General features: G+C 41.4%; 1 protein-coding gene across 1 annotated transcript; it reads right to left on the reverse strand.

The window, feature by feature from the left end:
* Positions 1-9,172: 9,172 nt before the first annotated feature.
* LOC116895907 (TD and POZ domain-containing protein 1-like) lies at positions 9,173-10,255 on the reverse strand. The gene has a single exon (XM_032896989.1). It carries the CDS (start codon positions 10,253-10,255, stop codon positions 9,173-9,175), a length of 1,083 nt encoding a protein of 360 aa, XP_032752880.1.
* Positions 10,256-19,506: the final 9,251 nt, after the last annotated feature.

Genomic DNA, 19,506 nt, shown 5'->3' on the forward strand with positions numbered 1-19,506 from the left:
CTCTAATGCCAATTTTGTCAAGGTGTCTTTTAGAGTTCTATTTATCATTTTTACCTGCTCAGAACTCTGTAGTCTCTTTGGGGGCATGGGTAAGGCTGAATCTGGAAGGGGCATTTCTTGCTCTGAATAGAGCAAGAGGGAAGGAGTGTCACCCAGTCTGTGCCAGTCTCCATGGTCAATTTGGTCAGGGCCTCTTTTAGAATTTTATTTATTCTCCCGACCTGTCCTGGACTTTGAGGTCTGAAGATGTAATATAATTTTTAATCGACCTCTAAACGCCTGGCCAAACCCTGGCTTACCTTGGCAATGAAGGCAGGGCCACTGTCTGACCCAATTACCTTGGGCACTCCAAACAGGGGGAAGATTTCTTCCAGTATTTTCTTGATGACTACCAAGGCCATCTCTTGCTTGGTGGGGAAAGCTTCTACCTATTCCTAAAAAGGTATCGATAAACACTAGGAAACATTTGTAACCATATTTTCCTGGTTTTATCTCTGTGAAGTCCATTTCTCAGTAGGATCCAGGCCGTTCCCAATGGAGCCTCCTTCCAGAGTCAACTTTCCTGAAAACAGTTACCTTTTGGCATGGTATACATCAGTGCACTATCTGTTCCACTAGATACTTGAGAGCTGTGACATAATATTTAGTTTTTGAAAACGTCTGGATGAGTTTGCTTACCCCTAAGTGAGTCCATTGATGCATTTGTTTTATCATGGCCTCTGCCTGCTTTTGTAGTAGGATCTTTTTTCCCATTGAGTCATACCAGAGTCTCTTCCTCAGCCTGGCTGGGTCATGGAGGACCCTTAACATAGCCAGAATCTCTTTTTTTCTTGCCCTCAGATATCAGTAGACCCCTCTGCTGATGGGCTATAACAAAGGCATACCTGCTGTCCACATACATGTTAAGTCTCTTTCTCAGCTCAAGAGCTTTGGTGAGGGGAGCAAGCTCTACCCTCAGAGTAGAGGTGCCTTCTGGTAGGGCCTGAGCCCATATGACTCTGTTTCTATCTACCACTGCTGCCTCAGCCCATCTTTTTCCTTCTCTAAGAAGCTGTTCCTATCTATGGACCAGATATCATCTACCCCCTCTGGTGACTCCTCAGTCAGATCTTGATGAAGCCCCTGTGCTTTAGTGAGCACCTGCTAATAGTCTAGTTCAGGGTGCAGGAGCAGGGTTGCCAGGTTCAGACTCATAGGGGCAGTCTGGAATCACAAGGAACAAGTGGGATATCTGGCCCATGCCAAGGTCCACCGTTCTTCGGGTAGTCCATGAGTATTGTTTTATTGCTGGTAGTACCCTGTACTCAAGGTCTTTTGTTGGACACTAGCCTATTTCGTCATGGGAGCACAGAGTGTTGGGCCCCCATATTCACAAAACAACTGGATGGGCTTCCCTTCTATCTTTGCTCATAGCCAGCACTCTAGGCCTTTGGGACCACTGGAGAGGCCCCTCTTGTTCTTCCTGGGACAGTCCTTGACCCAGTGTCCTTTTTCTTTGTATTGGGCACACTGATCTTTAGCCAGGAATTCTCTTCTGTTGCCAGGTACTGTCTTCCTAGGTTCCCTAACTAGTGTGGCCAGTATATGTTCCTCTCCTGTCTTTTATCTCTCTTTAGCTCTCTAACTTCCTCTTCTTTTTGTCTCTTTTCTTCCCTAGCTTCCTGCTCCTTTTACCTTCTTTCCTCTCTCTTCCTCAGTCTCTCTGTTATAGCTTCTGCATCTTCCTCTACAGCTACTAGATGCTGTCCACTTATGTGCACAGACCCTGAACCACACTTCAACCTTACTTTCTCTGCAACTTACACTAACTCTCTAAGCAACTTATCTTAACCCCTCAAGTTTCTGTAACTTTTTCTTTATATCTTTTTCTTTCCTTAGCCAGATTGGTGGGACATTTTCCAGACCCTCAGAGACCTATCCTTGGACCCTGGTGGTAGACCAGGAGCACTCCCTACCTTCAGGAAATCAACAGTCAGGAGTGACGGTTTTCCATCCATGTCTGGAACACTTTTTCTGGCCTCTAGTAGGATTCTGTCTTTCCTTGGTGGTAAAGAAGACCCATAACAGTTACTAACAGGCATCTCAAGTGGGATGGTGACAAAACGAGAAGAGAATCTAGAGAATAGAGGTCCACTGAAGAGGACAAATAGCATTTAGTCACACAGCTAAACCAGGAGGCCATTTTGGGACAAAAAGGCCATTGTAAAAATAAGCAGAAGCTTTTTGCCTGTGAAACAGAAAGGCGGGCAGAGAGGCAGTTGATCTGTTACCGACTGTCTCTCAGGACTTAGATTTTCCCTCAAGGAGTATCTCTCTTCAGTGTCAGCTTGGTGGCTTTGCTTCTCAAGATAACCAGCCTCCAAATGACACTAGGCTTCTAGTAAGAACTAATAACAAAATGATGAAGAGATGATTAGGACATGGGTGTTAGATGCCAAGTGGCTGACATAAGAATTGTAACCAGCTCACCTGGGACATTCAGGACCTCAGTAGCAGCCCTTTACCAAACTGTCTCACTGGATTAAAGGCCCATGGAAAAGAGAACATTAATCCTGACCTTGGCCATAACCAGAGCCTGAAATCTAAATTTTGACTGGCAAAACAAAGTTCTTCACAGCTTTAGTAGATTATTTTGAAACTATTTTATAGGCTTCCTTGCCCCCCAACCTGGGGCATTTTGACCACATGGGCAGGAACTGGATGCTGAGGGGATAGGATCCACTCAGCACTCTCCATGTCAATGATGACTTAACAGGGAAGGTGACTTAATGTTGGAGACAGACTCTTCTCTTGCAATAGGGCCAGCGGATAAGAGGAGGAAGGCAGGCTCTCTCAAAGAAAGTTCTCTTAATGCACTCTCTTTTTGCTGTCAAAGCATCAGCCCTGGATGGCGGCCCCTTCATCTTGAAACTCTTTCGCAATGGCTCAGGCCACTGCCCATGCACAGCCTGCAGCTTGTTTCCCTGTGCATTTGCCACCCTCAGCCCCACACTTCCCTACTCTGTGCTGTCCCTTCCTTAGAAGCTGTGAATGTTTAAGCAACAGGTAGAATTTCTCTTCAGGATCCAAGTTAAAGCTTTCAGGTTATTGTTAATACCCACTTCAGACAGGGTCACTTGCTAACCTGGAGTCCTTCATACACAAGGGTTAACAGCAGCTTGACTGGTCAAGGGGAGCAAAGGGAGGGGCATCTCTCCATGGGGAGGAGGCTCAAGAGAGAAAGATAAAACTCCCTGGCAGAAAACAATTTTTCTCAAGCAAATTATTTTTAACTCCTAAGTTAAGCACCAAGAGGACCAAGTAAAACTCTTTGATGAACAAAACAAATAGTTCCGTGATTAAGTTTCCAGTATTAAAAATCAGAGGAGGAGAAAGGCCAATACTGAAGGGGCTGCATCCACTTGCCTGGACCTGGGGGAGGTCTATAATCCTTCAAGGGAAAAACAAGAATCTGGCCAGTAGAGGAGTCAGGGGTGAGTGATAGCCGACTTCATGTCCCCTGGGTCGGACCAGAAGTGTCTGCCTCCAGAGAGGCAGAGGATTCAAAAGGTTGGGTACACCATAAGCGTGCAAAGTCATGGTTATTGTGGAGTCAGGCTCTGTGGGTCTCCAAGCCCTTCGGCTTCAGGTACCTGTAACCGAACATCTACTCCCTGCTTCTTCTACCCGTGGAGCAGAGAATAGAGGCCACTGGGGAAAAAATGGGGGATATGAGGGAGGAGCTGGCCATTCAGGAGGCTCCCCCACCTCAGGATAGATCTTAGGAGGAGCAGAGGGTACTGAGGATTTTGAACCGGGTTTTGCCAGACCTAGATGTAAGGTTTCTGGTCCAGGTGTGCTCCCAGTTTTTCCTGAAAAACAATAGCTTTAATATCAAGAATCATAGTCAGGTCAAAAGAGCCCTTGCGGGGCCAGCCAACACCGAAAGTCTGCCACTTTCCCTTCTTAACTTCAACTGACATATTATGTGCTCTGTCCTTAACTTCACTCCACTGATCTAATGTCAGGCTTAAGGGGGTCATTACCATCTGTCCCATCATCACAAAAAATACTAAACAGATAAACAGCAGACAACACAAAGAGACCACAATATCCACAATATCCAGACTACAACTGCCATGCCTAGTCTGCAGGCACCAGCCAAAGACAGTTTCAGATAGAAAAGATCTTTGAAGTTTCTCTTCCAAGAGGAACACACTATCCTCTTCTACCCGATAGGAGACCACCAGGAATCCCTCGCTCTCCTGTTGCCCCGAAGCGTCCCCAGGGCTGTAGCTTGCAGTCCTCTGGACACATCTGTCAGCCACAGCTTCTGAGCTTTACAACTCCAGAAAGCGTCTGCGAAACCAAACCACTTTTCAGATACTAACCAGAACCAGAACAGAGAAAGACACAGACAGTGGCCACACACTCAGACACATGGGGAGCCCCCTTACCTCCAAGAAGGTCTTCAGAGTCGTGGGTGGTCGAGAAATCCTGGATGAGCCCCCAAACTAAAGTCCACCAGGGTGGGGAAGACCCCCACTCAAATCTCAAGATAACACAACCCCCAAGAACTCATGAGAAACCAATCTTGATGTAATAAACAAGAGGTGTATTTGAGGAACCAGAGCTCTGGGGACGACATGTATCTCACACAGGAGACAGAGGAATCGACCCCGAGCCCAATTAGGGGAAGGTATTTATAGGGAAAATTACATAGGCAGTTGGCAACAGTCACACAAAGCAATTTCACTGGTTGGTTTACATTGGCACACATGATCTAACTTGGGCTCAGTTCAACTCTAGACCACCCTGCTTCTGAGACAAGCTGACCCTAGTTCTTGTTTTTCTCAGAACTGTTGAGTCAGGCCTTATCAAGGTCAGATGGTTTGTGGTGGCTATAGCCAGGCTACATCCCCAAAACATGTAATGTTATTTTTTGCTGTGCGGTGCACTTGTCCTCATAGCAGGGTCAGTGGGGGATAGTTTAATTCTTTATTCTTTCAAGGCAACCCTGAACCCAAAAAGCACACAACTTTTATTCATTACACAGGGCACACTTCACCAACAGGGTTAGCTTGCTTTTTCTCATTGCTGGTACATAGGACAAAGGATCTTGTCAGGTATTGGCTGGCCTGCTCAAAGGGCAGTTCTTGCCTCAGTTAGATATGTTCATCATCCAGCACTACAGCTGGCCTTGGTAAATCACTGGGAAAGAGCTAGATTGGCACTTCCCTTGTGGGGGGGAGGTGAGCTGCGTGGTCGGGCAGGGTCAGGATGACATCTTGTGGTTGCTCTCTGAATTTACCACAGGGAGGGGTAGGGAGTCTTTCGAAGAACAGGTGTTTTTGTTTTGTCCTAGTTAGCTTGGTCATCGTCAGTGAGGCCTGGTCATTCTTGACTCAATATCTTGATCACCAAAACTATATCATCTCACTTGGCATCCTGATGTCAGAAGTATCTCTCAGAAAGTTCACAAGTTTGTCATAGGCATCCTGACCACCAGATATATTTCTCAAAACCTTGTTTTTACAGCTTTGTTTCTCATATCTATGAAACTATGAAACTATTACTTCAGAATCAATTGTCTTCTTCTCCTCATAAATATAAAGCCAGAGACACATGTCTAAAGCTCCTGAGTTCTCCTACTTGCAGGAACTGTAACATGGCCCCCTTGTTCTATTATACTCTCACTAGCTTCCTCTTTTCTAAATCCTTCACTGTCTAAACTTGGTTGTCCTGGATATTGCTCTGTAGATTGACCATGAATTTAGACATCTGTATGCTGGTCTCCTGGGATTAAAGGTGAGTACCACTACACTTGTATTTAAGCATTGCCTCACCTAGAACTTGCTCTGCTCTAGTCTGGCCTTGAAATCAGAGCTCTGCTTGTCTTTGCCTCCTAGGATTAAAGGTTTGTAGTAAGTTGCCTGGAGTGTGAACTTAGCTGGGTGGGATCTTGCCCCAAGGTCACTGCTTCCTTATTTAATTTACTATCCTTGAACACAGTATTCAGCTCCAATTCACTTCCTGTTGTACCTTTAATACTCAAATCACATATTTTGTTTTCTCCTTTTTCAACTTCCTTTTTTTTATTAAAATGCTCTTCATAAGAGTGAATTTTAGCAACTATACAAGAGACCTTGCACTAGGCTGTTTTGAGTCTTTCTTTTTCCAGAAAATGAGTCTAAATCTCTTCAACTTAACTTCAGGCAGACACTTCAGACAAGAGCAAAAAGTGGCCACATTCTTCACCAAAATACGAGAAAAGCAGCCTTTATAGCAGGTGCAGAAATTCTTCTCCTCTGAAACCTCTTGGACCAGGCCTGAACAATTCAAATTACTCTCAGTAACAAAGTCTTCCCCATTTCTACAAAGATGGTCCATTAAGCCCCATTTTAAAACATTATATGGCTTTCCTAATCCAAAGTCTCCAAATCTACATTCCCCCAAACAAAAGCATGGTCAGGCCTATCACAAAAATACCCAGCTCCTGGTACCAACTTCTGTCCTAGTTAGGGTCATATTGCTGTAAACAGACACCATGACCAATATACTCTTTATAAAGGACAACAATTATTTGGAGCTGGCTTACAGTTTCCAAGGTTCAGTACATTATCATTAATGAGGGAGCACGGCAGTGTCACGATATCCAGGCAGGCATAGTGTAGGAGGACATCTTTACCAAAGGAAGCCAGGAACAAACTCAGCAACCTCAGGCACCTGGGAGGAGGTCCTCCAAGCCCAATCCCACAATGACACACTTACTCCAACAAGGCCATGCCTTCTAATAGTGACACTCCCTGGGCCAAGCATATGCAAACCATCACAAAGGGAAACATTATATCCAGCATGTTCATTCCCTCTGGGTCAAAATGGATCTGTGCTCCTATTTAGTGAAGAAATGTTTTCCATCTGGGAGTACTGGCATTCAGAAATAACCATGAATGAATCTGACTTATTACAAAATCAATCTTTCTTTGGCTAGACACGGATAAGTCTTGGTGGCTGTTAACCCTGTACCCATTTTTTCATTTGAAATTGGTGCCAGTGCTTGTTTCAAGACAGAATTTTGTGCCATGTGCGACAAAGAAAATTATTAGGCTTTCCCCTACTCCTTTAAGTTTACCCAGGGCTTGGAATGGAGCTGAACCACAAGGCTCTCAGTCATATAGTTCTTCCTACATAAATGTCCTATAGGACATTGCTTGCCTGCAAAACAATCCAGGCACTGAAGTTCCTGACAGATATCAGCGTCTGTTTGTTGAAAAAGAGCCAAGCTTCCCACTGATAATTTTTTCTCATTTCTGTGTCTGAGAGAATGTAAATCTTATGGGCTTCAAACAATTCTTTTTAAATATTCTGTAGAGCTCTCATTATTTCACCTGGTTACCTTAGGTAAATTTATACGCCAACTTGATTAAATCTTCTCTGAGGCTCATCAAATAGAATCTGGTGGTAGACACATATACTCTCCCTACCTTCAACAGCCTTAAAATCCCAGTTGGGTATGGTCAAAGTTAAGGCTGCATCAATATTTGCCTGGATTTGTGTGGGCAGATTATTTGCCTCTGGAACCAATTTTCAAGCTTCTCCAACAATTCTCTCACTTTCTTCGGTTGTGAAAAGAACCTGGAACTGTTGTTGACAGTCATCCCAGGTGGGTTTCTGAGTCAACATGATTGAATCTAAAAGACCTAGGGGATATGAGGGTCTTTTTGAAAATGGAAGGAGGGGATCTATGACTTCCAATTATAAAGGTCATTACTGGTCAATGATACTTAGGACACAAACTGTCTCCCCTGTACATCTGGGTGTTCAGATGTCTAGAGGAGTAAGGTCATAATAGAGTCAATCCCTCTGGGCAGAATGACATGAATATGTGTTGAACTCATATTAGGTAAGGGCACTAATACTCATCAAAGTAAAAACGCCTAAGCTGCCATTTCAATTCTCATTATGTGTACACCAAATCAAAGGCATCAAAGTATAGCAGCAGCCATTAAAAGTCTCCCCATCAAAAATGCCCATAATTTTCACCTGCTATTCTAAGAGGCGTTATGGCATATACTCCTCAAATCATGTCACAAAATAAAAAGAGAAGGAATATTTCACACTCTATTTTATGAGAGACTACAGTTACAGTGATATCTAAAACACACATCAATTTCCCTTATGGACTCATGCAAACATAATCATTAAATAACTGCAAGAACACATTAAAAAATATCATTTTCAAAAACAAAGTAGGCTTTGTAACAAGGTGAATAAGGGTGGTTCAATATAGAAAAAAATCAATAAAATTTAATTGACCACATAAACTAACTGAAATAAAGCAAAACAAAAGGAAGCAAACAAAAAGCAAAAAGCATGATCATTAAACTGGATCAGGACAAGGTCTTTAAGAAGTGACCCCTTAAGGGTTGGGGATTTAGCTCAGTGGTAGAGCGCTTGCCTAGCAAGCACAAGGCCCTGAGTTCGGTCCCCAGCTCCGGAAAAAAAAAAAGAAAAAAAAAGCGACCCCTTAATGATAAAAGGTCTCCAGAGATTGGCACAGAGGTGATATGGCTAAACATAATAATGGTAATATAGAAGAAGCCCATATAAACATCAACTTAAATGGGGAGAAACTCAAAGCCAGTATACAAAAGCAAAGGTAAGTCAAGGTTTCTCATTCTCTTAAATTAACTCAATAAAAGATTTGAAGTCTTAATTAGAACAATAAGGCAACTGGCAATTAAGAGGCTAAATACAGTAAAGTTGAAAGAATGTTTATTTGCAGATAGGTAATACACATGAATTAGGTGGAAAACTTGACATGTCAGTTAGTACATATAAGTTAGGTCACTATTCTGCTCAGTGCAATGCAAACAGGTTTCTCCAAAGAAAGTCAGTTAGGCTCTGCTTCAGGCCAGTTGAATCCTAGTTCCAAGACATCATACAAGAATAAAACATCCACAGGATAGATGTCAGGTAGAGTGTCCAAGACCCTAGTGCTGCCCTTTCCCTACACACAATTTTGAAATATTACAGCTGTATGAAATGCATATTCACAATGCTGCCTTGCCCCAGAATCACTGTAAATATTCCACCAAAACTGTAATCTAAACAGAAGTCATTGTTAAAAACACTGGTTGTAGCTATTAGCAGCCAAGTGTAGGTCATAGATGTCAAGCTCCTAAAATATCTTTCAGCGTTTTAGTGAGGGCTCCAAGAAAAAACACTGCATAGAAGCCAAGGAGCGAAATGCTTCCTCCACCAAGTGGGGATGTGACTCTACCATTGAATTCCACTCCAAGGTCTCAGAGACTTCTGAAGCATGAAGTATAATGAAATCCATGGCCATAGACTTCAGGTGCTCTGTGCTGTGGAGGTCTGCCAGGATGAGAGTTGGTACAACATTCTTCACAGAGAGGTTCCTGCACAGGGAATCTTCACACATGATCTTCAAGTGCTGCAGGTCAAACTTGTCAGCAGCTGCCAACAAACCAGTGGCCATTGAGTGGCTGTGGAGGTGTGGTGCCTTCCCTGTGTAAATGAAGCCCATCATTTCCTTAAAGACTTGCAGGTGAATGTCATGGATCTCAATGCGGTTTGTTAGGTTCTCCAGCATTTCATGTTCAAACATGGCTCTGAAAACTGGAGAGCGAGCTGCTAGAATGGCCTTGTGAGCTCTGAATTCCTGGCCAGCTACAACCAGGCTGCAGTCTGTGAAGAGGGAATTTTCCCACAGCTCTCCTACATCATTGGCCAACATCTGTGTTGGATCCTTGATTGCAGGTGTCATGTTTTGTTCAGGCCTGTTAAAGGAGGGTCCTACTATGGACACCTTGCAACACAGAATGAGCTGGTCTTCAGGGAGAAGACAATGCCTATGAGAGAGCAGGAAATCTCGAAGGATGAACTTCCTCAATCCCCATTGTTGGTTTGGAAGAAACCTTAAAACATTCAGGATCTTTGTAACTTGATGTTTCTCTCCTTGGCCATTTATGATCCAGAACTGCAACTTTGCCAAAACTGAGCTCTTTGGACAACTGAGCAAACACAGGCAAACTGACAGGTAATCTTTGCTTTCTTCATCAACACCATTTGGGTATATTCTCAAACACCATTGCACTTCTTCATTGGCCTCTAGTGAGAACACTGGGTTTGTAATAATTTCATAAATTCCATCCATGCAAAATGAAAAGTTGGTAATGGTCCACTTGTAGCAGAATTTCTGAACACTGATATGTGTATAGTCGCAGATCTTGGATTCCAGGTCCCCTGACATGTCTTCTGGAGGCAATTTGGAGGTTAAAGTTGATGTGAAAGAAAGTAATAGAATTTACTCTTTCCTCTATAAGATACAATTATAGAAAGCCTTTAGATTTTATTTTCAATTTCTGCTAAATTTCCCCTTTATATTCTTGGAACCACCTATTTCTAAGCAGGTTCTGTAGATTTCCCTACTTGGTCTACCAAACATAAAACAGACCCACTATGACTGTTAAATCTCTCTCTCTCTCTCTCTCTCTCTCTCTCTCTCTCTCTCTCTCTCTCTCTCTCCTCTCTCTTTTCTCTCTCTCCTCAGTCTCTGTTTGGTTGCCTGTTTGTGTCTGTATATCTCTGTCTTTCTGTGTTCGTGTCTCTCTCAGTCTCCACTACCCCCACCCAAACCTAGCATGGATCTGTATATCTCGGTGTATGTTTATTAAATCTTAGGTCAATGGTAACTGGTTTTGACTATCGTATCCAACTTTGGAACTGTTTGAAAATGTGCAAACAATATCATTTCAACTGTGTTGTATTAATCAGCGTCCTGTACTAAACATAAAGAATAAATTTATATAAATAGTGGATGTATGAGAAAAATATGTAGGCAGAAATCAACCTAATATAAAGTTGGCTAATGTCAATATTTCTTCCACAAGGTTTGAGGTCTCAGGTCCTCTTCAGAATTGAACAGAATCCTGCAGAAGTAGGTTTAGATGCCAGTGAAGAAATGAGCTTGCTAGTAAAATGAGAGCCAGCACGCAGACTCACAGCTTCCGTCATCTATGTACTTTTATAGGCCTGCAACGGAAGTGAGGCCCATTTAATGGTGTGTCTTCTAGACTTAAGATTTGAATTAATGGTGTATGTTTTCCAGACTCAAGACTCAGATTAAAGTTGTGTTTTTCTACAAGAAGAGTCTATAGATGAACTGGATCTATCTACTTCAACTTAAGCCAAAAACTGTTAAAAGGCATCCCCTCCAGTTTTTAGGTTACTTAAGTCCACAGGTAGTCTAAACAGGAAGACATTTGGTACTCCTTCACCACCAAATTGATGTTTCATGACTGTGGTGCATTGGGGTGGTGGGAGGGGTGGGGGTGCCTGAGCTAGAAAAGAAAATAAAGGCCCTGCTATGAGTTTTGTCAGATAGGCTCCTGTCTGTTATATGGGGAAAGGGGGTGGTGAAGAGCTCCTCAAGGATAAACTGGAATGGGGTAACATTTGGGATGTAAAAAATTAAATAAAGAATGAAGAAAAAGAAACCAGTACTGAGAGAAAAGTGAGAGGGGAGGCAGTTTTTCCAGGAGAGTTTTTCAGAAACAGGTTGAAGAGAGAGAAATGAAGACACAGGGAAAGATAGAATGATTCAGAGAACAAGAAAGGTGCCAGAAGAGTACAATAGTTGGTGAAAGTTAGTATGAGGCAAAGAAGAGCAGCTCAGAAAAAACTGGAATAATTCAGATTGAATCAGATACAATGGAGAAGAGTTTTAAACTACCCATCCAGACCTCAGAAAAACCTAAATAGGAGTGACTTATTCACTTATAAGTATCAGAGTCTAAATTTTTTTCTAGGCCTAGAATAGACTTAGAGTTTAGAAGCTTCCAGCTCTAGGCCTAGGTCGACAGGTAGAAGGAGAAAGCCTCAGAAATGACAATAAATACTGATAATAATTGGTATTCTTACTATAAAAACACTGGAACATCTTAAGCAGCTCTAAACCATATGTGAACAGCTGAGCTGCTCCGAGAACAGGTCAAACAGTCTGCTCTGCATTCAGCAATAGAGGATGAATGACCACAGGGAAAGGAAAGACCACTTGTCCCTCAAAGAAAACATGCCCATTTATCTCTTTGTGTTTTTCTCTTTTTATGGTTTTTTTTTTTTTGCTGATACACAGCCATTTCTGCCAAATTCAAGACAAACAAAGCTGTGACTTTCCTTCATACAGAGGTGTAGCTTCAGCAACGTCTTCATTGAGGGCAGTTCACTGAGTGACTGCCATCTTTGTTGTGGGCAGGTAAGGTTTTCCTATGCTATTGTTTCAGCACCATCTCAGCTAAGGCAGATCATATGACTGGTTGTAGCTTCAGTGCCATCTTAGTTAATGACAGTCCCACAACCATCCGCCATATTTGTTATAGACAGTTACAAACACACAGCCTCCTCAGTTTAGAACAATCTTCGAGTCTCTAATTGCTATCCTGACTTGGTAAGTCATTATTTAATATTAATTTAAAGATTTACAGTAGTAAAAATTTAAAGATCACAGCATTAATGGTTGCATAACTCATATGCTTAACAGATATTTACTATCAATCTTTTCAAAAATCTGCTAACTGTAACCTTACATGTTTAAAGTTATTAAGACAGAGTATCCCATTCATAGCAGTTACAACTTCCCCACTCCCACCCACAAAGGTCTCTGAGAAGAAATAAACACAGTGACAAGACTGCCTAGATTGTGGTATGATAACCACTGAGAAACAGTGTCCCATTGCCTTGCTGCTGCCAGGTATCAGCCTACACTGTTGTCAAACTAAGGATACAAGAGAGTTAAATGTCTCATATTGCCTAGACCAAGATGAGTCATTTTTTCCAAAGTTCCTACTCCACAGGAAATATCTTCTCCACTTCTGGGCCTAATGACCACACTGATTCTGACCAAGTTGTGATGGAGACCACAGGAACCTGGGAAAACTGTCTAGGTAGTAGACTATTGACCAACCTCTGACATTTTAATTAATGACATCTAGAATATAATTCATGTTTTTCAACTTTCTGACTACATTTGTAGCTAAGGTAACTACAACCAGAAAACATAACTCTACTCCCTTAGCCAAGGTAATCTACCACCCTATTACCTAAGTATTCAATTCATTAACTAGTTAAGACTACCAGATTCTTAGCAAAAACAGAAAAGCTTGTATGAGTCACAGGGTTCAGGACAACGGATACACATATTCAGATATGCTAATGCTAAATTATATGATCAATTATCTTCAAAAGTTTGTCAAATTTTCAAGGTCCTTTAATTTTCTTTTCAATACTTACTTAAAAATGTTTCCCATTATACTAAATTTATATACATTCAGTCTCCTAGACAGAAGTAAAAGTCCTTTTTGCTTCTTTCTGTTCCCGGAAAGGTTTTGTCATCCCTAAGCTCATTTTACAGCCTGCTCACTCTGTTAACAAGTGTATGTATCCCTTCTATAAGCATATGAGCTCCAAGAAACACAATAAGACCTACATCCCAGAAACCATTTAGACTGCATCTGCATAAGTAACCTGTCAATCAATAGCCTAATTCCCAATTGTGACCTATTCCAGAGGGTGGGGTTCCTCTCCTGTTCCCTGGGATTGGAATGCTCCTCATCCAAACCAACAAGAAGTAAGGGTTTCAAATGTACACCTAAGAAAAATTCTTTTCTCCCAAATACACTTAACTTTATTCTATACTATATATAATCTACTACTATTACTACTAAATCCACCTCCACGCCCCACCCACCCCACATAATGTTTCAAAATCTTGTCAGGTTCAGGAATTTACTCATAATCAATATTCAGGACAGTTCTAGAGGAGCAAGCTACATGCACCAATCTACTTTCACAGATACAGAGTCTTCAAATGGACCTGCTCCTGGTACCTACAGATGGTTCCGCAGACCCTTGATAGCAAGGAAACAGTCAACTCTCCTAAGACTGGATCAATATCAACACCGCATTTTCTTTGGTTTCCCAAATACATATTGTCCCAAAGTCAGCAAGAGTTAGGGAAAGATGATGATGGACCTATTCCTATTCTACCATAGTCTCTCTCAAAATTTTCCTTTAATTTGAAATTAATCCATAATGAAGGAATTTTAGCTTTCCTCCTAGACTTCATCCAACAGTTATCTGGCAAAAGACAGATAGGCATAACTCACTATGAAAAAGGCTGCTTGCCCCCTTCTTACTCTCTTATTTTCCTACTCCTACTCTCCCTGATTCTTTAACCCCTTCCTCTGTCTCTCTCCCCCTTTCCCCATTCCCCCTCTTTCTCCATGTGTTCCTGGCTGGCAAGTCTGTTTCTTTTTCTCTCTCTTTTTGTCTTCCTCCCTCTCTGACTCACACAGCCTCTCTCTATGTATATCTGCTTTTTCAGCCTCTACTCTCTTCTCTTCCCTACCCAACTACCCTTCCTATGCTCTAAATAACCTTGATTCTATGCTATAGCTATACTAAGCATATATAGTATAATAATAGTATTTCTATATCCATCTATTTACTGATCTGTCATCTATCTATACTATCTATGTTAAAAATAAACTACATCTAAATCATATAATAAAGTATATTTTATACAATGGCTTGTAACCCTGGGGGAAAGGATACTTCAGGATGGGCCTAAAAGTGCAACCCTCCAACCCACACCTGACCTAGTTCTAACAAACACATCCTGGCTCTCTTTTCATAAAACAAAACAGTTATAATGTTGGGTTTCGAAATGTTCTACTTCTGATTTCAAATTTGTTATGTTAGTCAAAGTCCTCTAGAGAATGTACAGAATAAGTTTATCTGTATGAATAGAAACTGGATATATGAGAAAAATTTAAGGGTGAGGTCCAGCTACCCAACAACAACTAAAGCCAGTACTTACCTAGTCAACACGGTTTTAAGTATCAGGTGTTCTTCTTCAATATATAATAGAATTCTGAAGAAGTGGGCTCTAATGCCTGTGAGGAAATGGGCTGCTAGTAAGATGAAAGCACTCAGGCAAAGAAACAATGCTTCCTTCTTCCAAGTGCTTATATAGGCCTCCAGCAGAAGGTGTGGCCCAGTCCTCAGTTCCCAAAATCTGGATTAAAGGTGGGTAAGTTTCTGACTCAGCACTCAGATTAAAGGCGTGTTTTTCTATCGAGTCTCTATTTGAACCAGCTGTATGTACTTCAACTTACGAAAAAAATTAAAAGTTATGTATGCAAACTAGTTTTGGATTTTAATTAATTCCAGAGTTATTCCAGATGGGAATAGGAGTAGCCATGACCAGTGTACTTTGTGAACTGTGGTCAATCTTCCATAAACGAATGGAATTTCTTGCAAAGTTACTATTTACACTTGTGCTTGTCTTACACTAATTCCTTCTACAAGCATCATCAGAGAAGGGATTTGAACTTGTCAGAAGTCTGAGTGTTCACAAAATGGAAGAACTCTTATATGGTGGGCATAAAGCAGAGCCCCAAACCTCTGATGGTGTCTTTCTTCTATCATGTATATTTGTCCAATCAGACCCACAGACCTTGTGGTGACTCTCCCAAATTTGGCTGGGGGGGGGTCTTGTAATTTCCTCTCAAAAATTTCTCCTTAAAAATCCTTTCCCAGATTTACTTAAGGGTGTGGTTTAGGAATATCCTAAGTGCTTTTCAGTTCAATCCCTTTAACTGGGAGGATTCACCTCATTAGTACTTCATAGTCTACATCCTCTACGGGTGATTTCTGACCTCTTCAGACTTGGGACTTCAGTGCTTGCCCTGTTGCTCCTGACAAGTGAGAGAGTATTCTGTTCACCAAAGGCTGCAGCATTTATCGAACAGGTATCAAAGACTGAAGTTTGTGGTGTTTTCATTGATGTAAAGTGACATGTAAAATTCTATCTGGATCTCTCATCTCTCTACTTTGTCATGTCTTAAGAAGAAACCCACGGCACAGAAGACACAGAAAAAATATTCAGTGATTCAATCACTTCTGCAGCTCCTAGCTCTCCTGTATATCTTGCTCCAAGTTTGTTTATCTCTCAATACTAGATAAATCAATCAATTGATTTTCAGTTTTTATTCCTACATTAGACTTATTGAAAACTATGAACATCAGCGCCTCTGTATCTGGTGTTTTGGGGGCCTCAATAAGAGGATCACCAGATAGATATCTAACAATTGAGATGCTTGTAGATGATCACTGTGCAACCACCCCTTTGCAGGAATTATGCTCTAAATTGTTCTTTCCTTAGCTCTCAGGAGTAGGCTCCTGTAGGGTGGAAGTGTGACCCCACTGTACATGAATCATGGGCTTTGGTAATAAAATCTCTGTCACAGTGTAAGAGAGGGGTAAAGTATTTGTAGGGCGGTGAATGGGAGGAGTGATTTACTAGAAACCTGCCAGACACAAAAGGATTTTGTACCACACAGTAGGAAGACAGGTGATAATGGTAGTAATTATCCTCATACCAAAGAATGCAACTAGTTAATATAAAAATCCAAATTGATTGTATGAGGACCAGCAGACTCAATTAGATTCTACCCCTGAGATCTAGTAGAAACAGTATCACTAACCAGGCAGTAAACACTAGCTGAGGCCTCCGACACATGTACAGCAGGGGACCCCTGAGTCTGGGTTCATTCACAGAAGACAAACCTAACCCTCAAGAGACTGGAGGCCCCAGGAAGGTTAGAGTTCTGGTGGAGTGGATGAGATGGGGACATCTTTGTGGAGATTGGAGAGTGTGGAATAATGAGGGGCTGGGAGTTATAGGATGTGGAACACTGGGTGGGAGGGTCAACCAGGACTGGAATAAAATCTGGAATGTAAAACTAAATAACTAAATAAAAATATTGAGAGATATTTAAAATACAGACAAATTTACATAGAAACTCAAGAGAGAGTTGAACAGAGCAGGAGAGAGAAAGAAGAGAGAGAGAGAGAGAGAGAGAGAGAGAGAGAGAGAGAGAGCGAAATGAGGTAGAGAGAGACAAAGATGCACAGAGAGATAAAGAGAGACACAGTGACACTACACAGACAACGAGTTTGGCTGGCACACGTCCACACTCCTAGAAAGAGGAGAATCTGGTGTTGTCTTTCACAGTCTCTAGAAACTGGTATCTAAACTGAATATGCTTTAACCATACTTACCTCTAGAGGTTTCAGTCCAGGCAGCAGTCAAATACTTTCCTGTAAAAGTCACTTTTATTTGCACATATTAATTGTCATCTTTGAGGCTTTTTGCCTTGGTCTGCTGACATAGGACTAGTCCTGGAAGATTCTAGCCTCTGTCCAATCAAACTAGGCTTAGAATGTTCTCAGCTTCTGATATTTATGGCTGAATAAGCTCACCACTTTCTAGTGCTTTTTGATCTATGGCTGCCTGATTTCATTTGTTCTGGCTTGAAACTTCTCTTCCCTGTAACTGATTCATTTTGGCTTTTCTCAGCTTCCTGTGAATTGCTACTTGGTCTCTTATTACCTCTGGAAATTGTTTCTAAGCTTCTGTTTCTGCCTCACTCTCTGACTTGTTCTGTCTTTACCTGTGTCTCTCTTGTACTCTCTTCAACCCTCTCTGTACCATTGTCCCACTAAAACTGGCCTCTCTATTCTTTTTCCTCTGCACTGACCTCATAAATAGCTTCCCTTCCTATATCTTCTTGTCAAAGTTGGGCATATTCTTTTCTGTCTAATACCTCTCTGATTTTTCACTTTTTTCCATTCACACTGTTGCTTCTTTCTACAAACTAACTTTTACCTCCAGTGTTTGGAATTAATGGTGGATACTAAGAGTTGGTCTGTATTACAACCAGAGGGATTAAAAGGTGTCTCCCAAAGCTGAGTCACTTCACATCTAAAAATTTTATTTATATCAATGGAGTTTTCAGTTCTTTGTGTAGGCATTTTGGGGTTGAGGATTTACTGTTTTAAAACTGGCTAATAAATTACAAGCTGGTGAAGATTTGATTTTATGGGGTTACAGGTACTTGTTTTACTGTATGTGGCATTTACCATGTTTAGGTATGGATCCTGAATTCCTGTTTTTTTTCCTGGAACTCTTATCATGAAGGGGTGTTGAATTTTGTCAAATGCTTTCACGGCATCTAATGAAATGACCATGTGATTTTTATCTTGGGGTTTGTTGTTATAGAGGATTACATTGATGGTTTTCTGTATATTGAACCATCCCTGGAATGAAGCCTACTTGATCATGATGGAGGATCGTTTTGATGTGTTCTTGGATTTGGTTTGCAGAATTTTTTTTGAGTATTTTGTGTACATATTCCTAAGGAAATTGGTCTGAAGTTCTCTTTCTTTGTTAGGGTCTTTGTGTGGTTACGATAAGAGTTATTGTGGCTTCATAGAAGGAATTTGGTAGTGCTCCATCTGTTTCAATTTTTTGGAATAGATTGGACAGTATTGGAATGAGGTCTTCTATGAAGTTCTGACAGAATTCTGCACTAAATCCATCTGATCCTTGGCTCTTTTTAGTTGGAGACTTTAATGACTGTTTCTATTTCCTTAGGAGTTATGGGGTTGTTTAACTGGTTTATCTGTTCCTGATTTCACTTCGGTACCTGGTATCTGTTTAGGAAATTGTCCATTTCCTGAAGATTTTCATGTTTTGTTGAATATAGGCTTTTGTAGTAGGATCTGATGATTTTTGAATTTCTTCTGATTCTGTTGTTATGACTCCCCTTTCATTTCTGATTTTGTTAATGTGCACCCTCTCTGTTCCTCTGGTTAGACTGGCTAATGGGTTATCTATCTTGTTTTCTCAAAAAGAATCAGCTTTTGGTTCTGTTGATTCTTTGTCTAGTTCTTTTTTGCTACTTGGTTGATTTCAGCAATGAGATTGATTATTTCCGCCTTCTGCTCCTCCTGGTATGTTGCTTCTTTTTTTTGTTCTAGAGCTTCTAGGTGTGTTGTCAAGTTGCTAATGTATGCTTTCTCCAGTTTCTTTCTGGGCACTCAAACCAAGAGTTTTCCTATTGGCACTTCTTTCATTTTGCCCCATAAGTTTGGGTATGTTTTGCCTTCATTTTCATTAAATTCTAAAATATCTTTAATTTTCTTTTCTTTTATTTTTTTCTTGACCACATTATCATTGAGTAGAGCATCGTTCACCTTCCCATGTATATGTGTGATTTCTTTCATTTTTCTTTTATTGAAGATCACGTCAAGTATATGGTGAGGATCTGATAGGATGTGTGAATTATGTCAATCTTTCTTTTTTTTTATTAACTTGAGTATTTTTATATACATTTGAGTGTTATTCCCTCTCCCGGTTTCCGGGCCAACATCCCCCTAGCCCCTCCCCCTCCGCTTCGTTATGGGTGTTCCCCTCCCCACCCTCCCCCCATTGCCGCCCTCCCCCCAACAGTCTAGTTCACTGGGGGTTCAGTCTTAGCAGGACCCAGGGCTTCCCCTTCCACTGGTGCTCTTACTAGGATATTCATTGCTACCTATGAGGTCAGAGTCCAGGGTCAGTCCATGTATAGACTTTAGGTAGTGGCTTAGTCCCTGGAA

The sequence above is a fragment of the Rattus rattus genome, chromosome 3 (assembly GCF_011064425.1).
Source record: "Rattus rattus isolate New Zealand chromosome 3, Rrattus_CSIRO_v1, whole genome shotgun sequence".
In the NCBI taxonomy this organism is placed as follows: Eukaryota; Metazoa; Chordata; class Mammalia; order Rodentia; family Muridae; genus Rattus; species Rattus rattus.

Bases quoted from the DNA above. Each gene is read 5' to 3' on its own strand.
- LOC116895907 (XM_032896989.1), bottom strand. From the start codon at position 10,255: ATGTCAGGGGACCTGGAATCCAAGATCTGCGACTATACACATATCAGT.